Source organism: Empidonax traillii, unplaced genomic scaffold (genome assembly GCF_003031625.1).
Source record: "Empidonax traillii isolate 1590-97213 ecotype Southwest subspecies unplaced genomic scaffold, ASM303162v1 scaffold1183:size177227, whole genome shotgun sequence".
Classification (NCBI taxonomy): Eukaryota; Metazoa; Chordata; class Aves; order Passeriformes; family Tyrannidae; genus Empidonax; species Empidonax traillii.
This window is the reverse complement of record NW_020956376.1, coordinates 19606-42562: the sequence shown is the minus strand read 5'-3', so window position 1 is coordinate 42562 and position 22957 is coordinate 19606. Positions and strand designations below refer to the sequence as shown.

General features: G+C 43.5%; 1 protein-coding gene across 12 annotated transcripts in view; it reads right to left on the bottom strand.

Moving 5' to 3' along the window:
* LOC114069082 (mitogen-activated protein kinase kinase kinase kinase 4) overlaps positions 1 to 22741 on the bottom strand; it is a 90170-nt gene extending 67429 nt beyond the window's left edge. For 11 of the 12 annotated variants that reach the window (XM_027905625.1, XM_027905626.1, XM_027905633.1 and 8 more), the window contains exon 1: positions 22683 to 22741. In XM_027905625.1, coding sequence (XP_027761426.1) covers positions 22683 to 22697 — 15 coding nt within the window. In that variant the 5' untranslated portion in view covers positions 22698 to 22741. Of the gene's footprint in view, positions 1 to 1691; positions 1909 to 22682 lie in introns of those variants that run through there. The other variant, XM_027905629.1, reaches the window with a different exon arrangement.
* Positions 22742 to 22957: the final 216 nt, after the last annotated feature.

Genomic DNA, 22957 nt, shown 5'->3' with positions numbered 1-22957 from the left:
GGGAGGGAAAAGGGACTTATAATCCACAGACCCCCAGAGTGGAGGAAAGGAGACCAGTTTGTCTTCAGAGGCACCAAAATGATGATGACTTGCCCCTTCCTTCACTATGTGCCTCAGGAGAAACCCATAAGAAACTCAGTTTATTTCCTTTTCAGTTTCCTCTCACCTTTCATTTCTGCCCTCCACCCAATATAAAAAAAAAAAAAAACAACAACTCCTAAAAGACACCAAAACCACAAAGAAAAGTCTTCCTCAATAAATCACAACACTAACTTCTGCAAACCACCTTTCTGCTTGAGTGTCACAACCCCTCTGCTCCTCGCACACCAGGCCTGGCCAGCATCCATTCGGAACACAATCTGTACAGGACAGGGAAAGTCTGATTAGTGCCTAGCATAATAGCTGACCTTTTCTGCTGCTGGAATCCATAATATATACAGTCGTTAATAAAGTTCTCACACACGAGGGAGATATTTTGGCAAGGAAAGTTGGGGTAGTATTGCACACAGCACGGTACTTGAATTGGGAGCTGTGGTGCTGCCTCCGTGCAAGAAAGGAGATTGTAATTTTGCGAGGAACCTAACCACAAGAGCAATGATACTTCAAGTGCCAGGTAAGTCCCTGCCAGTGACTGCCAAGGTAGGAAGTTTGTATAAAGCAGAGCAGCTTGCAGTGCGGAGAGTGCAATGTGGGAAAACATGATACTCTCCAACACCACAATGGAGCGTTGGAATTGGGAATATGACATAAAATAGTTTTTAAGAGGAAATACCAAACGCAGTTTTCTTGGGAGGGAAGGTCTAAAGAAGAGACTTTAATCAAGAGGTGCAGTAAACACTTAACAAGTCCCTATACAATTCCTCCTAAATCTTAACATACAAGAGCCTCCAACTTTCTTATTATGTCCCAATTCTTGAGGTGCTCACCACCTGTGCCACTGCTTGCTGGGTGTCTAGTGTTCCTTCAGTGTCACTGAGTGTGTGGCACAGATGGTGAGCATCAGCCTCGTCCCCGTTCCCCCCGCTCTTGCTGTGAGGGTGTCTCTCAGACTTTGCCCCTTGTTCACAAATGCAGCCCAAGCAGAGCAAGCCTTTCACAGCCTTTACCATTTGTGAGTTTTCTGGAAACCCATCCTGTCACTGTGAGCTGCCCACCAGCCTCTGAGCTGCTGGCACTGCCAGCACAGAGCCATGCTGCCAGAAACAGCATACTGGCAACGCTGCTCAGGCAGAGTAATTGCAGAAGACGGCTGTGAAGCTTTTTCAAGGGTCAAAAAAACCCTTAGTTTCGTGAAGACTGGCTGGCAGAACAGTGCTGTCCTTATGACCACCTTTGGTTACCTTCAGTGGCAACATTTCATCAAGCAGGTGAGAAACACGCTTCCAAACACACACAAAACAGAAGCTGCTTTGTCTCCCCTTGGCACAACACCCTCTCTACTGCACGCTAAAGGCACCATTTGAAACAAGGGAGAAAATGAGCCAAGTTGCTCGCAGCAGTGCCATCGCTGAGGCTGCAGCCATAAAGCGACAGTTAAATTAACTGGACAAAGGCATGAGGGAGGGCAAGCTCTTCAGCAGGGTCCCAGCACTGCCTGAAGGAGCCTGTATAGCAGCATTGTGCAGGCACGGGAGATGGAATCACGTGCAGGCAGGAAGGAGCCAAAAACCACGTGAAAACAATACTTGTCTATTGTCTCCCCGCAAACCACCTCCTCTGCCAGTCACTCCGACAACAATATTTTCTTTCTTGCCTGATGTGCCTCCAGTGCTTTTGCTGGTCACTCAATGAGCTGCTCTGAAGGCACAGAAACTGCATCACTGCTGATCTCCCTCAGCAAAACCCCAGGATGCCACAGGCTTTTTCCGAAGACAACCAGGAGAGAAACCTCCTAGGGGCAGACCCCTTCAACCATTCCAAACGCTAGTCCCTCAGTCCTAGATATGATTACTTAAAAAAGTTTCCTGCTCAGATTGCATGTTTGTCCCAGTTACAATTCAACTGTCCACCCTCATCAAGCCTAAATTACTTACAGGTTATGCAACAAGCTAGCCTTATACTGACATCTTCAGAGCTCTCATAAAAAAGGGAATGTTTAGTACCCTACTTTCATCACTATTATTCACAGTAAAAATGCCTGTTGCTATACAATTCTACATCCAGTCTCACATTTCTTGTAATGAGAACAAGCCCTTGCTAGCAGATATGAAAAGTAAGCTTGTGTGTGAAGGAAAGAAATTATAGCAATCTCCTTTACACAAAGCTCCAGGCTCAGACAATATGAGGAGATGCAGATGCTGGAGAGAAAATAGACTAATGCACAATGCCAAAGCATTGCACAGCTTTTCTGCTTTCAATCTTAGCAGGCACTTGATGCCACAAAGAGCAGCATCTCTGGGGGTGACAGAGACAAGGGAGGTATTTGCCCACTGCCTGGTCCCTGCTCTCCCCTAGACAATGCAAAGCTCCATTGCTCCCACCTGGAAGACAGATCTTCCCAAAGGGGATCAACACATGGGCCCCTCCCTGCATGTGCAGTCCAGACATTGCTGGGCCACAGTTTGGACCTGGGAGGTGGAAAACGCTCCTAAGTCCTGCAGGTTTCATGCAGCTGGAGAGATTCAACAAGAAACTGAAGTTCTGGCTTGAGACTAAGCTTTAAACTCAGAGGGGGGCAGAAGGCAAACATCTGAGAGAGGAGAGAAAACAAAAGGTTGAAATGACTGAAAGCAGATTTCCTATGCACCATAGATTTCCTATGCATTGGTGTGCAAGGAGGAAGGGGCTGTTACACTCAAGCAGAAATGTAAGCTGAGAAGATAAAATATATTAAAAATAGCAGTCCTAACATAACACTAATGTTCTTCTAGTACATACATCATGAAAACCTACAATTACATGAAGACACTAATTCCCTCACAGGACAGATTCACACCCACAGCCTCACACCCACAGTGACCAACAAGTCCTGTACATGAAAACGGAAGAGGAACTTATTTACAACCCCTCTTTCATTTCATACATGGAAAGAAACCCAAATGCTAAAAGACATAAAATATCCCAACAGTTTGGGATAACAAACACAAAATTTATCACCACACACACCCGAACAGTAACAGAATAAGTGAGAGGAAGAAAAAGTAATCCCACTTCAGCTTTCCTTGGGGCTGTTACACATGGAATCCTTTATTAAAAAGAGATAGATCTGGAGAAGTAGCTTACAAGAGAAACTCAGCAACTCTATCACATGCCACCATTTCTTTGCCTAACAGTGATGAAGGGCTTGGCACTGTTCAGTGCCTTATATCATGTAGGCCAAAAGCAAATAGACAGATTTGCAAAGCAGAGGGGCCAGGCTGGCAGTGGTACTCCAAAATCAATCATACAATAAAAAATAAAATTAAAACAAACAAACGAGCAAACTACCAAAACTAGGGAGCACAAACAAGCACCACCACAACTGCCAGCAGCGAGTAGCTGGCAGCCTCAAAGGAAATACCTCACACTTCCAGGAGACACAGTCCCACCAGTGATTTTTACTCCTCTATAGGATCAATACCACCTCAGGTGGACAGACCTGTCCCCATGCTAAATTGCAGATGCCCAGGTCACCTACGTCCTAGGCTTCAGCACAACTCCTGTGTGCCTAAAATTCAACAGAATGAATCCGGGCTTTGGTTACTAGCAGCATCAATAGTTAAAGCCAGCAAACAGCTGCTGGAAGGCTACATATTTCTTATGGACTTTGGCTTTTGAACCCAAATCAACTGCTATGTGTACTTTGTAGTAAGTACAAAGAGGAACTTTGTAGCATATTGCTAATCCCTCAGCTGTCCGCATTCCCTAAATCTTCTACGCTTTAATTAAGGAAACTCACCCTATTAAAATGTTGCTAGTGGCATAATTTTTCCTTCCAAATATTTAAAACGCCGTCTGCAACACTAACAAAGCCCTGAATTTTGTCAGAAAATGAGCACTAAGAAAAGCCTTGAAAACAAAATCGCATCATTTTCTCTGCGACTCCACAATCCACTTCTGTGAAGCGGCATACTTCACTTAGCCTACTACTACAAAAATACAGATTTAATGTTTCTTTTCTAAAGTGGTCTACGTCTCTCTGAGGTCCAACTTCCAGATGAAACAACATCCAACAGGCAGCCACCACATCCTCAAACACTGAAGGTAATACACTGGCTTAAGAAGCAATAGGCATGCTTAATGCCCGTTTTTAGTGCTGCCGGTAACCTATGCTCTGCTTTACACCCACAAAAGGAAAACTCGAAATTTTGGGCTATGCTACAGCTTCCAAAAAACTTCTTGTAAGCATGGACTAATGTGAGATCATGATCTGACTTATTTAACACAAGGTTTCTTTTGTGCAGCAGCCAGAATATGGAAATTACGCAGGAATAAAAGGAATCGTCCGATCTGTACATGTGTCTTACCAACACGATTGAATGACACAGTGTGAGTGCACAAGTCCTTACAAGTTTTAATTTCAGTTAATCTTTGCCTAAAGGTTAAACACTTCAGCGCCTCTAGTCCAATATTAGTCACTGCTCAGCCTCTGCCAATAATCTGCAGCTTTCTCCCCTGCCTTATGCAGAGAAAGCACTGCAAATGCAAAAAGCCAAGTGCAAACAGGGAGGACCCAAGAGGTTCAAAGGCCCATTCCTCTCACCTGATGAGGGACAGAAAGGACCACAAAGAAAGCTACGACACCAGCCCACCATCCTGTGTTTGAGACAGGGTGAATAAACACTGCCTGTGCAGATTGTGGGTGGCTGGGATAAGGAAAAGGGAGGAGAATGGACCAAGCCCTAAAGGCTTGTCAAATTTTGTTTTCAATTTTAAAAATACCCCAGAAAATACCTTTGGTTTCTTTCACCAACATTGCAAGCAAAGACTGTTTTAAAAGACAGCAGAAGGGCGAGGGCTTGCTCCTCCTCCCTTTGCCACCATCTCCCACCTCTCTTCATTCTCTCTCTGGTTTGGTGAGAATTGCTCCTCAGAGCAGTGACAGAGCAGAGAATCAATATCAGGTCAGTATCTGCGACACCATCAGCCCTGCATACACCTACTGTAACACGCTGTCCAAGTCCTCAAACCACCTGCTGCTTCTTGGGGAGGAATGGGCTCCTTCTGCAAAGTACAAACGCAGGCCCATGACTGATGCCAAACCAGACCTGGGGTTTCTTTTCCTCTCTGTTCTTCCGCAGCATTTTCAAAACCTACAACCTAACAGCAGCTTTGGGAGTGAAAAAACAACACCAAGCTCAGCTACTCTGTGGGAATAAACAGAAAATAAATAACTAGAAATACATATGCTGAGAACAGCTTTTCTGGAGCAAAGACCTCTCCAACTTGCTTGTTCATGTACAGATGAGATCCATGCTTATAACTCTAAGGATTTTCAAAGCAAGAAGGAATACAGATATTATATTTTACCTATAAAATACACTTGTGCTCAGAAATACAGCTCTCTCTGAAAAGGGAAATCCATTATGGAATGATTTACAAATGATGGACAAGATGATGATGTCTGCAATTATCAGGTCCAATCACTCAAATTACAATTTACCAGCAGACACACAAACTACTTGATTCACAGTCTACATTTTCTTCAGCACACACCAGGTCCCTTCTAAAACAAGAGGGGAGACAGACATCCTCCATGAGCAACAGAAAAATGCAGCTGCTGATGAGAGGAATTCAGGGATGTCTGAGAGGGGCAAATTTCCCTTCGTGTTCGTGCCAAACCTTCATGGAGGGCATATGACAACCAGGGCTGTGACTAAAAGGCTTTTCCTTTGTGTTCAGACAGGAACAGCTGTTGGACAGGTACAAAGGTATAGCCACATCTGGGCACCCGTGATAAGCGAGTTCTTTATAAAATCAGTTGCTGAGGTTTTGATTTTCTTTGGTAGATTAACGCTGACTTATGCACAGCATTTAAAATCGCCCTGCACTGCCAAAGCTCTGTAAAGGCTGCGCACTTTAGCGTACAAGTTAAGTGCATTTGGCATTGTGCCACAATGTACAAAATCATTTTCATGCAGCTGCCAGCAGAAGGGAGCTATATTCTTGGACCAGATGTTTTTGTTGTTGGTGCTGCCAAGCACGCCTGGAAACCTCACAGCTGAGCGGTGCTGCAGGAGTGAATTAACAATGAACAGAGCCACAAGATGCTCATGTCCATCTCTTATGTGGAATGTCACGGTCCCCTCTGTACCTTCCTCCTGCTCTCTGAGCAAAGAGGCTGCAGATAGCCAGCTAATTATTTACCTACCTGGAAAGAAAAGCCCTTCTACCTTCATCAGGATAAATAAAAAATCAACAAATACTTGCAAACAATATTACACCCCAGCTGCATTTACCCTTAGCTAGGCAGGTGACAAAGAGACCATGATTAACAGCCAAGAAAACAGAATTGGAGAAGATATAAAATGGTCCTAATACTACTGTAAACTTTTGGGTTTGCTGCTGGGCTGTGAACAGGCAAGCATTTATTAAAAGGTATTTCACCTCAAAAATCAGAGCTGCTATAGCGTCTCACTCTCCAGTTAAAAAAAAAAAAAACAGCCCAGATTCCAGCACAAGCCTCTCACTCTTGAGTTGAGACCCTGAGAGCACTGGCAGGAGCTTAGGGACAGAAGTCCACTTCCTAAGCCCAACACCAGCTCCCAGTGAGGTTTAGCTGCTCTTTGCCTTCCTGCATCCATGCTGCAAAGCAGGGCCTCCTGCCAGACCTACCTGCCAGCCTTGCCTTGTCTGTCACAACTGCACACGACCAGCAGAGGGGACCTGTGGGGCTGCAGGGGCTGAAATACTAAATTGTCAGACAGTTGCTTAAAACCACAGATGTGTACGCAGAGCAGGCAGAAAGCAGTCCAAACAGGAACAAGGGAGTCAGGCACCAACACCTGGGTGCTGATAAGAAGAAAATGAGCTTTACTCAGTCCAAAACTCTCCAGTGACAGGGTCTATATCAACCACAAGTCTGTAAGAGAAACTCAAGAGGCCAGGCCACCTCACCCACCAAGAAAAAGCCCTGCACCAGTCATGGAAGAGGTAGAAAAGCACATCCACCACCTCATTCAGCCCACCCCGAGGCAGAGATAGGGGGAAACATCTCTCCTTCAGGCTTGTGGCTAGGAACTCGCTTCTTTGTTTATTCCACTCACTGGGCATCATACAGGTTCAAAGAGAAAGGTGACGAAAAGGTGGGGGGCAGGGTGAGCCTGCTGGGAGCTGCTCTGGGGGCTCTTTTCTCAGGCAGGCAGTTCAGACAGGCATAGCCCACTCCTGTAGCACAACCTCCCGTTAAAAAGTGAAACTCAGCAACTTGCCTATAAAATAAACGCAGGCCTAACAAGTTTTCCTGAAACCCTCCAATACATAATATAATCCGATCTCCCTCGGAAAAAGTATTGGTTTGGTTTCCCCAGCCTCCAGTAGCTACCACATCTCCTATGCCCCAGCCTGCCCGAGCAGTGCCTTCCTTAAGGATATATATGAATTTTGGCATTTAAAAAATTAAAATAAAACAACAAAAAGCATCGTCTCTCCTGTTCAGATAAATAATTGGTCATCTTCTCAGGGACTTTTTTTCCGTTAAAATACAAGTAATACTATCACTACAGGGTCTCAGGGGAAGATGACTCATGAGCAGGAAAGGGCCTGTAATTCTGTGCTCAAGGTATTTACCCCAACAGATATTACAACTTTTTACTATGCTAGTCAGGTAACACGATGAAGTGGCAGTCTGAAGAAATCTTCCCTTAATCACACTTGATTTGAAACCAAACAAAGAGCAATTAGCCCAGCCAAAGCGTGGGGGTGGGGGTGGAGGAAGGGGGGATGCAGTTACATCCGAAGGAGGAAACCTAGATTGTTTGGAGAGAGATTCAAAATTCAGGAGGATATGGTTCAAGGCACCGGATTTGCTCAGAGAAGAGCTGTGGGACAATGAAGTCATGCACAAAGGGACAGGCAACTGTGCCAGCTCCAGCTTCACCGTCAAGGCAAGGATCCGCTGTTCGGTTTGGAAACATTACCAAGTAGCATGGAAGCAGCAGAAATCCCACACACAGCAAATTGGACCTCTCCAATAGTCGGATAGAGGCAGCTAAGTGAAAGAGCATGTGTTGCGGAGGTCAGCTTCTGCCAGACTACAGGCATCTGAACAAAGCCTGTCATGGCTGGAGGCTCCTCTCCTGCAGTTTCCTGCTAACTGGTCCCTCCCCAACATGCACATGGAGAATTCCCAAAGCCCACTCAAAAAGAAAAGCCTCACAGAAACAGCTGGTTAAATTGGTTAAGCTTGTCTTTGCTGGTTTACTAACAAATAATGCACCACTAGGAAAAGCTTTTAGCTGTGTTCTAGCTGGCATGAATTAAAAAGTAAGAGGTCAGGGGTGTAGGACAGAAAGAATAGGGACGCCAGTATAAAGATAGAAAAACATAATACTAATACTACTATCACTAATAATAAGAATAGGAAATTCTAAGGTTGCGGGTGTGCTTGCCTTTTTTTTTTTTCTTTTTAACAAAAAAACTCTTTCCCAAAACAGCTCCATCTGTAGTCTCTGAGCATCTGGGGGTTTCTGCCAAAGTGATCAGTAGCAAAGAGCTAGCATTTCTCTTTGAATCGCAGCCATTATGTGCTTCAGTGTTCCCACACCACAGAAAAAAAACGAAGGCACTCACAAGTCTCCGTGGGCTAATGCTGAGCCACTGATCCAAAGCACAGGGATGATGGCAGTGTATGTGCGCTGCTGCACATAAAGGCAAGGCATGATGGAAAAAAACGGACATTGCTGCTTTTCATGACCTATAAAACTTCATAACTGAAAGTGGGCTTGGCTGAGGGCAGCTCTCCAACTCACTGGCAAACCTCTTCAAAGCAAGACATCCAGCTACAGTTGTCTTTCACACAATACACCCCTTATTCCCTCACGCCTTCGGTTTGTGAGCAGAGACTTTTCCCCAGGAACCACAGCACGTACAGCCATGCAACAGACATGACCCACTTTTGACCACCCCTCCCCAGTGCCAACAGTGCAGTGCTGGCCTGGAGAACAGACCCATGCCTGTGCACACCTGTACGTTCCAGTCGCTTCACCATCAGGGAAGTGCAGGACACCATAAAACCCTGTAAGCGCTATTATCAGTCCACCAGCCCTACTCACCTCACACCTGTAGGGCCAGGTAAGGCCCTGTTTTACCATTCATCTTGTAAAGATGATTCAAAGAGAAGGTTTAAAAGGAAAAAAAATAATATGAAAGAAGTTCTGTGAATGGGAGATGCAATAAAACTGCTAAACACAAGCTTCTACTAGTATAGCTCAAAGGTCTCTGTTACAATGCTGTATATTATCAGGTTTCAGAAGAAACTTCTGGCTCTTGAAATTATGTGGAAGGCAAGCAGGTTTCTCCCTCTGAAGCCCTCTAGTGATGGCCAAAAGCAGAGCAGTTACAGAAGTATTTGCTTTGAGCACAATCAGGAGGAAAAAATGAAGACAAACACCTGCATAAGAGGTCACTGCTCATTAGCCACACCAGGTCAAGATGTCCACATTTCAAGGAGTACAGAACACTTTGTGGAACCATGCTAAGCAGAGTGTTCATGACAGTTTATCCACATTCTAAGTTGCCTTTTGTCCTCCAAAGGCTGATGAATATGGGTATTTATGTGAACAATCATGGATTAAACCTCTAATCCAAAACAGGAGTCAATCAATCCTGAGTGCTTCTTAATTAAGATTCAGGGAAAAAAAGTGGAAAATTCATAAGAATATAGGCTTGATAGTAAACATCTTTATTTTCCCCATCTCAAACACTGAATTCCAGCTTTTTTGATCTATGTTGATCCTTAGCAACAGGCACAACCTCTGCTCTCCACTGTATATACAGCTTCTGAATATTCGAGTTTCCACAAGTATATCCATCCTATCTATTACCAAGCTGCAAAGAAAACCAGTAAAAGAAACTTCTTCATTTTTTCCTAAGAAAATTTCCTATTAACTGCCAGTCAGTCTTCATCTCCCTCCAGATCCAGCACTGCCTCAGGGAGGGATGCTGCATCTGGAGGTCTTTCCTGTGAAATGGCAACACACTGCCTAAACCCACTGAATTGCATGCTTCTGCTTCATCAACCAGCTTTATGAAATTCACCTATTACAGAACTAGCTATCTAAAATATATAAAAAGGACATTGAGGTACTAAGGCATGTCCAGAGAAGGAGAACAAGGCTCATGAAGGGTCTAGAAAACAGGTCTTATGAGGAATGGCTGAGGGAGCTGGGTTTGTTTAGTCTAGAGAAGGCTCAGGGGGCGACCTCATCACCCTCTACAAAAACCTGAAAGGAGGTTGTAGTGAGGTGGGGGCCAGTCTCTCCTGCCATGCCTGCAGTGAGAGGACCAGAGGAAATGGCCTCAAGCTGAGACAAGGGAGATTCAGATTAGATAACAGAAAAAAGTTTTTCACTGTTATGGTGGACAGACATTGGAATATGTTGCCCAGGGAGGTGTTGGAGTCACCATCCCTGAAGGTGTTCAAGAAGCATCTAGATATGGTGCTGGGTGATGTGGTTTAGGGGTTACAGCGGTAGTTCTGGGTGGATGGTTGGACTGGATGATCCTATCGATCTCTTCCAACTTGGCTGATTCTATGATTCTGTGATTTTTTTTATATGTCAAAGTGGCAAATCATAAGATGCATCATATGCAACCATGTTAAAATGAGCACTGTTTCCCACGGCAAACTCTGCTCTAACACCTTATTTATCTTAAGACGACTTTATTGACAAAGAAACTGATGATTTAAATCCTATCTAATATATGGAGGAAGAATGGGTGACATCCAGCAAATTAGCAATGGGAGCACACACAGCAAGGGCAGGCTGGGCTTTTGATTCCGAATGTCATTTAAAGCAAACAGATGCCTTTCAGAGGTAGACCTACTTTGGCCTCCTGGATTAGCTCACTGAACGGCTGTTTTCTTTTGCCATTGACTAACCAAAGCACCATTAAACTCAGGGTTAACGAGGCTCTTTGCCTGCAAAAGTGGGGCATGGTCCAAAATGCAGTTCAGATAAGCCAGTTTCCCACAGGTCACCAGATTGGAGGTGGTTGGCATCACATATCCTCAGCACAGGCTTTCTGGCTCTGGCATTGGAACCGAGCTTGCCACGCAGTGACATTATCCTGAATGCAGGAATTCAGAGTCACAATAAATGTTATGGAAATAGTCCAAAGAAGAAAGTGAAGTAATTTCTGAGGCAAGCAAGCCGACTAAAAATAGTTGCAACTAAAAGTGTTGCACAGTGGAAGGAATCAGAGGGTGGGGGAATCTCTGCAGAAGACCTTTACCCTCCATTCTTTATTCCTAAATCTGCAGGTGTGGAGCACTACAAACAGTTCCTCAGCAGACACCACAGGTGGCCAAGAAAGATGAAGCCAGGATATTGGAAAGGTGTTGCAGCTGACTTTCATTCTGGGTTCACACTGCAAAAGGATGGTCATGGGCTCCTCAGGCAGCAGCCTCAGGGCTGTAACCTTGCAGAGCTGCTGCTGCAGGCCAGCTCCCAGATGCTTCCTTTCCCACTCTCTGCCCTGCCTGGCCCCTCTCACCCACTGCCCTGGCCAGCTTTAGGAGGGCAAAAACAGTAGAAAGCTAATCTGTATTTAAAAAAAAAAGGGGGGGGGGAGGGGGAGGGGGGGAAAAAGTGGGAAAAAAAGACCAAAAAAACCACCAATCACCAACCTCCACTATGCCAGTGGAGCTGTGAAGGATGGGACTAGATAGATGCTGGTACAAAGGGAGCTTGGAAAGGAGGAGAGAAGAGAGGCAGGGCTGACCCTGCAGTACCAGCCACATATCAAATTGTCTTTGCTGTATTGCAAAACCTTATCTCAAGGGAGAAGTAACCAGAAAATTGGGAAAAGCCAGAGACTCCTATGTCAGGAGTAAGCACTGCTATCACAACAGGATGCCATCTGAACATTTACAAATAGATGCCATCTAAACATTTACAAACAGAAAATGCAACTAATTCCTCCTTTCTTTACTGTATCTACAAGCTGTTTACATTTGTAGGCACAGAGTGAGTTTGCATTTACATGCTGATCCATCCACTTTTACAAGAACAGTGCAAACTCTAACAACTGGTATTGCAAATCAAGACTAGGCTAGTTTCCCAAACTTTTTAATCAGAACTGGGGAGCAACAGCAATCTTTAAACAGGAACAGATATATCCCTCAGGGACTCAAACTGAGTGGGGTGTAGTAAGAGAAGCAAAAAGAAAAATTCAGAATGAAAAACAACAAATTTATTTATAAAAACAGTTTTATCCCACAGGCTCAGAGAGGCAACACCAATAAATGCTACTGAAAAGGCTGCTGAGTAAAATGTGCAAGAGACAAATAAAACCCTCCTTAATAATGCTGCCTTTGCATCACTGTTTCCACAGCAGTGACTCAGGGCTGCGTGTCCGCCTGCAGCCCTGGCCACGAAGACAGGTTAGCACAGGGGGGGTCAGGCAGCCAGCTGCCAGCCACAGGAATGTTCTCTCTCCCTGCTGCCTGTGGTCTCTCTGCCCAATTACATTTCCATTCCGTAAAATATTCCACATAAGAAAATTATTTTCAGGGATCACGGATGCTCTCCTTTCTTGCTCTTGCAGGCAGAGCCCTGGTGCTTCGCCAGCCTGGTAATAGTTATCTGAAGATCCATGGGCTGCTGCATTTACACTAGGATTTCCACTTAGTTCTCACCTGCTCTAGAATCAAACACTAAAACTCAGTTCAGGAAGAAGGTGCTACAGTGGAAAATATCCCTGCTGAAGTGAAACACTGCAGAAACACCTTATACACCAAACAACACACAAGAAAGCTGAGCTCATTCCTGGAACTGACCACTCCACTAGGCAGAGAGAGAGACGCATCATCTTATAGAATGAGGTGCCAAAGAGAGCAGGCTATTGAACTCTCACCACATCCTTTGCACCAGTGATGTGCTGGGTAGGGAAACTACCATTTTACCCAGTGGATCTAAGGCAAAACACAACACCCATGTGTTTGCTACCCACACACGGAACAGTAACGCTCCTGCTGATAACTTGATCACTTCTCACAGACACACCTTTCAGAACAAAACATTCAAGAAATAAAGCCTCACACTAAAAAAAAAAAAAAGGTCTACACGGACATGTTTCCCTCCCAAAACAGGGAAGCATCAGTACAAAAAGGTGCCTCCGTGGCCAGACTCTAATCATGATAAGAGAGATGGCAAGCATGGGGGGAACAAAATAAACTGTGTGCTTATTATGAAGCACCAATCTTTGCAATTTAATGACAACACTTTTTCACTTCTATTTAGAGTGTTCTCTGCATTTTATTTAGTGTTCTCTGACAGAAAGGTACTCTCTATCTAGAGATATGTACACAGGACCCTTGTTGGAAAGGACTTGAGATACTTCTAGGCTCTGGAGAAAACGGCATCTTCTCCTACACTGATTAACTGAACTAGTTTGCACAGCATCCTCAGGGCTCTTTTAACACTAGCTCAGCTGTGTGTTTCCCATTGCATATTTAAGAGATTGAGCACAGTGGGAGAACGCTTTCCTGTTAGGCACAAGGGCAACCTTTCCTGTGGTTACAAACCAGCTTAGAGTATAATGAATTCCCAGGTACTTGAGCACTAGCACTTGCTACCATAATTGTTAGATTTTGGAGCTGAGCTTGAAGACTATTTCAGCCAACAACTCCATGCACAATAATTCAAACTGTGTCTCCCAAAAGGAGTACCGTCGAGGGACTTAGAGAAAACATTTTTGACTCATTAAATGTTGGAAAGTAACATTGGTGGTTTATGTTTATATATACATATATGCATGTTAAGAAGAAAAGAGATCACACAGGACAATCTCAAATGTACAATACCAGATTTGTGCAACCATAAAGAACGAACCAGAGGGAGATTTTAAAAATGCTTGAAAGTAGTTTGTACGTGCTACCCTGCAGACATTCCTATAGCTGCAGTACTCACTTGAGAAGTATCATCAGAACTTTTTTCTTAAATAAAAAAGAAGTCATCTACTTTCTCCACCTGATTTACTGCATAACAGTGGTCAGCTGACTGATAATGGAAGGCGGCCAAGGTCCGTCTCCCATTTTCAAAGCAGAGGCTATAAATTTCAGCCTCCCCTTCTCCATGCAGCCTACCAGTTTTCACATAACTTGCCAGGCCTTTTAATCTTCAGAATTTCTCCTCCTCATTAAACTTGGCCAAAGCTGACCATCAGATCCAAAAGCTATTTGGTAGACAAGAAGACAGGACATACTCAGTATCACCAAGAAGCCTCATTTCCTTAGGAAGTCAAGATAAAAATATGGAATGTTGTAGCAATAACAGGAGGAGCCCACTGGCAGGTGTGGTTTATGAAACTACAATTAAACACAGTCAAGAAAGATTACATTTCAAGCAGATATATCTCCTTTAACATAAACAGAGAATTAATTACCCTGACTTTGATCCTAATGCCCAAGCCACATTTTAAAGTGTACCTCTGAAAGACAGCAGTTCATACTGAACTTGGGATCTTTTGCTTGCCTATGCAGGCAGGAGGAATACACCATAGAGCCAAATTCAGCCTGGAAACTTGCTAAACTGAAGGCACAATGCTTTGTCACAATCCTCGTTGGTTTTACTTTGCCCAAACGTTAGAGCGTGTGGCAAGAGCACACACGCTCTAACACTGTACTGACAAGGTTGCCTTGTTGTCTTCCAGCAGACAGTATGTCTGATTCACTGGGGGTAAATTGAGCTGTGCTGTGTGTCTGACAGAAATGATATAAAATGCAGCCCCATACTTTCTGCTATTATCTGCACACAAAACATTTCTGTTTCCCATCAGAACTCGAATCTCCTCAGACAGCTCAGACAAACAGAGCTCAGCACTGTGGAAGGCAGCGGCAAATCACCCAGATCGAGGCCACCTGCATGAATGCTCCCCTCAGCTCGGAAGAAATGCTCCATCACTAGAATTTGCACAGGCTATTATTGCTCAAACGCATGTCAGTGCAGGTATGATGACCTGTAGGTAAAATATCCCGACTGTGAAAGCATCTGCACACTACCCACACTGAGCCTTCACCACTGCTTGTATTAGGGTCCAGTTTCCCTGACATAGATAGATGCTAGCAGTCATTCATATACATATGAAATCACATTGTCATTAGTGACTTCTCTGTCAATGCTAACAGCAGGTCTTCAGATGACTGCAGGTACCAAGCCTAAAGACTGAAGATAAACAAGCACAGGATTAAAGCTAAATGCATGAGTATTGGGCACCTGGACTGATAAACAGTGCCTAAGGGTGGTAACACATGTCAATAAGTTAACCTAAATGACTTATCCTTTCCTTCTAAGTGTGTTCATGCAGTTGCACCATCAGACCAAAGGAAAGACATTTTTAAGGAAAAAGTCCAGACTTGTCCAAAGAGCTCGAGACTTGCGGAGAAATCTTCTTAATTCACAATCCTGCCCTTCCGCCAATGTAAGTCAGCTGTTTCCATTACGCCCCAGTATTAAACAGGAGCTCTCACATACTGACAAGCAGCAACAGATCTCAGTGCCACAGCTGAGGAGTATATCCTGAGCATCATCCGTTGTGCTACAGCAGAGTGGTATCCCGTTCTCTTACAGCCAGGTAGGTAAAATTTTAAAGCTGTCTTCCTAAAACAAGGAGATTCTTCTACACCCAAAACTACAGCAGACTTCCCTTTAAGTGGCCACAAATTCAGGCTGTGTTATCTAAACTACATTACAATTTACAGAGTACTGGTAAAACATTTTCTTCTAGACAGGACAAAAACCTTGCACATCAAATGACATAAACATACAGAGGAGGAGAAGGCAGAGGCAATACAGCTTTCTTTACACTTTCTCAACACAGTGTTCCGCAATTAACCCTGAGTATGAAGTCGCCTCCTAGCCTCAGCAGAAAAGCCATGCAACAGGAATCCTATTAAGTGAGAATCATGAAGCCTTCATAGCCAAAGTTCTTTTGCCTTTGACAGATAAAACATGCTGGTGAGGCACCAGTGGTGCCCTCAAGGATCTTCATGGCAAATGGAAAACATCTGTTTCCTCCAGCCTTGAAACAATCAGGTTTCAAAACAAGCACATTAGAATATTTAGAGCAGTATACCTGCAAGGACAAGAGGCTGTGCATGCAAACAGTCTTCCACTCAGGTGGAAATCTTGCATAAGGAGAAAACATATGTTGAATAAAGCAGACAGAGAAACAAGTGTGCATGTAGGAATGTTTTACATCCACCTTCTTCTCTCACCTTTGTCCATTTTCCCCCCACACAGCATCAGTGCAAAGTTGCTCTTCGCTGCTCTTCGCTGGGACACAGCAATGCAGAGCCTTAGTGCTTGACACCAGCTCTCTCCAGCAGTATAATTTCCCAAACTGCTTGATAACAACCACAGCTTTCTGCCCTGACCTCAAACTGCCTGCGAAGCTTCCTATTCAACCTCCTCTTTGCAATTGCATCAAACTTGACATCCTCCCTTTTCCAAATAACCTTCTGTAGCCCAGCAGTCTTGCTAACCACCTAAGTACTCAGATGAGGAGAGTGGAAGTTTGCCCTTTCTCCAAACTGGTGCCAGCATTGTTCCAGAAAATTTCTTGGATTATGTCCAAAAACTGCAGATCTGACTCAAGCCAGGTGTTAAATGTATTTGCCCTGCTGGGAGATAAAGTCGCTGTTCCTTGTATGACTGTAAGAACAAAAGGCTCTTTAGAGTTAAATGTTGTTCTACTCTGTTATGACTATGAGCTGGCAAGCTAAGCACTACCCAGCCACCCAAGGACAGGGCTGTTGTGATGTGTCTGGCACCCCCTGCAAGGCCCTTCACAGATGGACAGGACCACCCCCGACTGACCCAAACGGGGCTCTCACATAAAAACAGGCAGCACAGAGCTGCAGGAGAGCCTGGTCCAACACAGATGTCAGCCAGCACTGCAGTCCCTGACAGCACCCAGGGCTGAACTTAATGGCATCAGGTACACGGTAAAGCAGGGGAAAGAGCTACACCAAGCCGCTGGGCAATGGCATGCATCAGAGCCAGTTGAGGGATCTCAATTAAGGAGGGAAACTGTCAGTTATACAACTGCTCTGGAGCTCAAAAAAGGCTGTAAGACTATCATAGTTCTTTCTGCCCTCCTCCCAAACCAGATGTTATAGCTCAAGAGACCACTCTGTCCAGCTCTGTTTTTCTCTGAACTGTAATAGATAGTTCCCAGCAACCTTTTTTGCTGCCTTTCTTTTTTTTTTTTTTTTTACCTAATCTCTAGAAGAGGTCAAAGGTTAATCAGCTTCAGGACAGACTGGACAGCAGGGTATCCACATTGTAAATACCTTTCCTATTTATTCCTTTTCCACAGAATGATTCTTTGTTTTGCCGGGTAACTGTTTAACCCAAAACTACAAAATGTTGAACAGACTAGTAGTAAGCAACCTCACATTTGCGGGACAAGCAAGCCGGGGGCCAGTATTCCCCATGGAACAATCAGGATTTTTAGATCCCTTATCCATTTTCTCAATTCATATTAAGAAGTGACTCATAAGAAGTAACATGGCAAAGGCTTTAAGTAACTACTGACTTCAGGTTTGCTTTGGTTGACTTCACAGTAAGTACAGCCATGGACCGATATAAGTACTTTATCAGGCAGCTACACTAAGCCAGGTAAAGCAGGACAAAAAGAATGGCCCATATTCAGCTTCTCCAGACTGGCTTGACCCAGTTCTGTTGCACAGGGCCGCAAGGATCTGCATTTCCCAATCTTCTAGATCGAGCCATCATCTTTTTTTTTTTTTCCCCCCTCTAAACAGATCAAAATCCATGGATTCTCTTTCAGTCTTCATGGGGAATAAAAGAACACACATCATAGTTAGGGCAAACTTTTGGTGTTGATTATTTTGTTTTCCCTTCATTTTGTTTGCCAGTTTGTGTGGGAAAATACACACTTTTTTATCTATCTGTGGTTTTTCTTCATACTGCTTTTGGGATGTCCTATGGACACCTCATCCACAAGATTGCAGTTTATAACACCATTTAGGCTATAAGATAGAGACTCACAAGAATCAAAGGGACTTGCCTATTGCAACAGAAATAAGCAGTCAGCAGAGTCAGGAAGATGGTAATGAGTAATTCAGGTAACCTTTCCTGTTCTAAGTACGGGAGATGTGCCATGTTTCTCTGCACGCCTGGAGGTTTTGGTCTGAGGTTGTTAATTTTTCTGCAGAGGACTTAAAGAAACAGCAAGACAGGCAAGCACTAAAAGCCTTTTCCACAAATCAGCAGGATACAGTATTCAGTTGTTTACTTAGCATAAGTTTACACAGACTAGACTGGACAAGTCATGAAACACTGGGCACAAGAGCTGAGAAATGCTGCTATTAAAAAAGGCATGCGGAAAACTTTCCCAAGGGATGCCAAGCGTGTGTGTGGGAAGAGGTAGGAGGAAGAAGCAGCAGCATCAGGGGTTATAACAAACAGAAGAGAAGCAATTGTATTTTTTCCCTCAAAATCAGTTACTAAAGCTTTCAAAGAGAAAAGCATTGCTGGAAGCAGAACACAGGAGTGACACTGGAAACAACCATGCAGCTGCAAGGAAAGCTTCCAAAGGAGTTAAGCAGAGTCAAGCTTTAGGGTATAATGCAAGTTAACAGCTTGGATGCAGGCAGATTTGCCAAGTAAGCTTTGCTAACGTTTTAAATGTTATTTACTTTACAAGAAAACCAATTCTTTAACTGAACAATGACTAGCAAATGTTAAGAGTCACGGAAATCGTACAGTCATGGAAACCTAACATAAATTGAGCGGAAGGGGTCAACACAGACTGATCACCGCCTTCTCCAAAACGTTGTCACAAAAGGAATAGGGACCCTACAGTAAAAAGATTAACGACAGACTACAGGAATCTCTCAAATAATGCCTTCCCAAAACACGTGTGCAGCATGAAATTCATCCTACATACGTACTTTTTGTAAATTTTTAAAGTGCATATACACTGATAGTTCACATTGTTCCCCTTTTACGGTCATTGGGCTCATTCCAACAATGAATTAGAATAGCTTTCCATTGATGAAGACTGGTGGGTTTTTTGATTTTATTTGTTCTACACTCCAGTGAAATTTTTTCAGCCTACATGCACTGTAGCTTTGCCCTCAGAAAGTGAAAATAGGACCTACATATGCACCATTCTGTACTAAAACTTACAGATCCTTAGGTCTTACAGATCCCTTAGTGCTCGCTTTAGTGCTGCAGAACTAAATATCTGTAAAGATCCATACAGTCTAATTTGTTAATTTGTTTTTTTAATTTGTTTAGAAAGAAGGAAAATAGAAGAGGCAGGAAAGTTTTATGCACATCAACACTCCCCAACATTTAAGGCAGCAGTACTAACTAGTCATAATATATTCAAAGATCAAGCTGATAGCTTCAGCCCACCTCCTCTTTTCTCATGATTGCCACCATTCTTTTCAAAATTAAAATCTAAAGAGAAAACCACAAAAAAAGATGAGAAGGATGAAGAGCATTTCCACAGTGCCATGCACAGTACAGAGGTATAATGTTTCTTCCAGTATCTCTAGTCAGAGATTATACTACCTCATTTTCCTCATGCCAACAAAAACTTTTAAAGGAAAGCCTTTACCCTAACTTTGAAAACCCACCTCTTTGGGTGTTAAAAACTTTACGCCCAGAGCTCGCATAACTTCACTGATCCTGAGCAATGTCTGAATTGCAGAATCACAGCCTTGAACTGAAAATTTGGAGTGTGCCCACAGAGCATGCGAACCCATTAGGTTTTCTAATTTGTTAAGCATTTGGCAAAGCAAGCACTGGATCAGAGGTATCCCAGAAGAAAGTTGTGTCTGTTCTCAACTCAGGTTTGTCAAAATAATCAGATATTTCTCACAGTAGTGCTTGAATTTAAGCAGGAAGGCATAAGATTGCCAATAAAATATGCACATAGGCATGAATCACCTACAGCTTCAAGCAGTCACTCATTGGAAAAATCACAATTTCAGTTTTGTGAATGTTTCCACTGAAGCTGCTTTCTCCATGGGCATGAACACAATTAGTATTCAATTAGCAGCTAACTGTAGCTCTTACAGCAAGCAGAGAAGGTGAATTTGAGGCTGTGGTTTCTTCAGCATTTCTTTTGAGACAGAGCTAAGGGTGGCAGTCACTGTCCTCTCTGTCCCCACGTTCTCTCCTCCCACTGTCCCTGTAAATTGTGGTGAGCTAGAACCAAGATGAAGCTGCATCATTTCCCAGCAAAAGGAGGTATTCATGAACCATCCCACGAGAAACTGAAGCCATGTCTTGAGGATGTGCCTGTATCTGGCAGAAATGTCAATTTGAGCTATTGCCCCTTCTCCCTGATGGCCAGCAGCAGCTCTTTTCTGGTCTCATGCCACCTTCTTCATAGCAATCACACAACAGTTGGTAACATCATGTGCTAATCAGTGATCAACGAACCAATCCAGTTTATAAACAAACCAGGGGGAAGGAGAGGAATGAGGGTATTTTTAAACTGGAACCACAGCCTGTTCGCTGATCCAGGTCACCATCTGGCCCCTGGGCAGTTGTGTCGGCACAAGTGTTGGCAAACAGGTAAGAAACCAGCATGCAAGACTGGACAGGAACATCCTATGGCCACATCTGCCACTGAGAAAATGATCCATGCAACAGTATCACCCATGCCTGGTGTTACTAAGTGCAGCTGATTTAGCATGACTCGGAAGAATTCACACATTTTTAAGCTCTGCAGGCTCATTATTTTGAAGCAAAACACATGAGGCTCCACTAGTAGGAATGACAATGATTTTTTAAGCTGCATGGGGCTAACATCTCCAAACTCTTCTCTCTGACTGCCCTTCATCCCCTCAAAAAGCACTGCACTTTTGAGAGACCATGCCAATATACGACTCGCTTTTCAAAACCAGATGAAAATTACAGAAAGTTTCAAAACTGAAGCCATGTTCTGCAACATGAGCTTAGCCATACCATAGACAGTATTTTTCAATTGTTTTCCCTTTGCCGTGCAACCTCTCCATTACAAGTGTTTGTGATTAATACACGCTATTAAAAACAGAAAGAGTGTGCAGTAGAGCCAATCTTAATATTATGGAAGAAGCCTTTGTCATGCATAGTCCAGCAAGCTGCCCTGAGTAAAACTGCTGCACAAACGGAAACATTTGCTGCGCAAAGAACATTCACTGTGTGTCAACACACCTTCATTTTTCTCTGGTTTCTCTGCTTGTTAACTGCAGCAAAAAAAAAAGCATTGCCTCCTCATGAAGGTAGCCTTTGAAAAACTTCAGCTGAAAATTGATCTTTATCAGGCCATCTTACAAAGCAAGAATATCTAGCTCTTGGCAGACATAACAGCTTAAGTTAGAGAGCAGCAGTCACACTGCCCATCAATCACTAGGAGATTCAGAGATAAGTCTGAAGTCCTATCAGTTGACCTAACCCTGCCTTCTTGTTTTTTTCCTTGCCTGCCTATTTACATGTTACACCCTACCACTCATCGAGCACCTTGTGTTCAAGGCCACTTTTACTTGTTGCACCTATATACACACTAAACTACAAAACATTTTGCAGCAATACACTTGTAGGAGTTTAGTTTAATATAACCAGCCTTGCCAAAGACCTGTACAATGCACACGCATTAACAAAATTTTCACCCAAAAACCTATGTAACATTGAGGAGTTAAGAAGAATAAGACACTTAGTTTGAAAAGGCACAACATCTCTACAGAAGAGCAGTATCAGTTAAGCACTGCATATGGGAGGCTCTCATTCGATTTTAAATCTGAAGCTGTTGTGTTAATTAGTGGATGTAACTCTATACAACACAACTGGAATCAATAGGGAGAGACCCATGCTTTTCTTGATCTGTTTTTAAGACTTAATTTAAACTGATTGCTTTTTGAACAGCATAAACTACAAGACACCTAAGGATTCAAATATAGGCACATATTTTCTATTTCTTTGGCTGGGTTCATTTCCCTTCTCTCCCATACAAAGCTCCATAGTAAACCCCTGTGGGTCAGTTACTACTACTACTGCTTTACATTGCTGAATTCTGCTAGCAATCTGCTCATCACTCCTGCATCATTCCTACAGATGTTCCTGCTTTCAGGCTTCTTGGAACTTTATTGGACCCATTCCTTTGAATAAACATATACCCCTTATGGGCTGCAAATGTACCAGGGAGAACACTGTCCTCTGTGTCAAGCAGCCTCTTCACCTTCTTTTTGGTAAAAGCAACATGATACATTTAAGAGAAAAAAAGTGAGAAATCTGATATTTTTTTTTCCCCCTCTTCTACAAAATTTCTGAAAAGGGAGTGTGTGTGCACTCACATGCCCTGGGACTGGTCAAAGCAATTTGTGAAGGCCAGAGGCCTTAGCACACAGAAATCTCATAAAGGGCAGATGGGTTTGAGAGGTCAGATCCTGTAAGCAGAGAGCAAACATTCACATGCAAGAACCATGCCCTTCAATAGAAGTGTGAGGTAAGCCATATACAATCTCTCAAATACTAAATTTTACCCATGTTGCTAATAAAGCAGAACGTTCCTCTACTCACCTCAGTAACGTCCATGACTTTGATGGCTGCCAGCTGACCCGTTTTGACATGCCGGCCCTGAATAAGAGAGAGAAAACTGTCAGCACCAGCATCTCACCCATCCCTTCAAGCATGCACAGAGCAAAACATTTGAACAAGAGTCACTGGATTTTCCCCAAATGTGCTAGACCCTTCTTATACATCCTAGGAAAAAACAACAAATACTCTGGATGGCTAAAAAAAAATTTCTTTTTAAAATAGTCTTATACAAATTTTAGAACCTATTTTTCTCCACA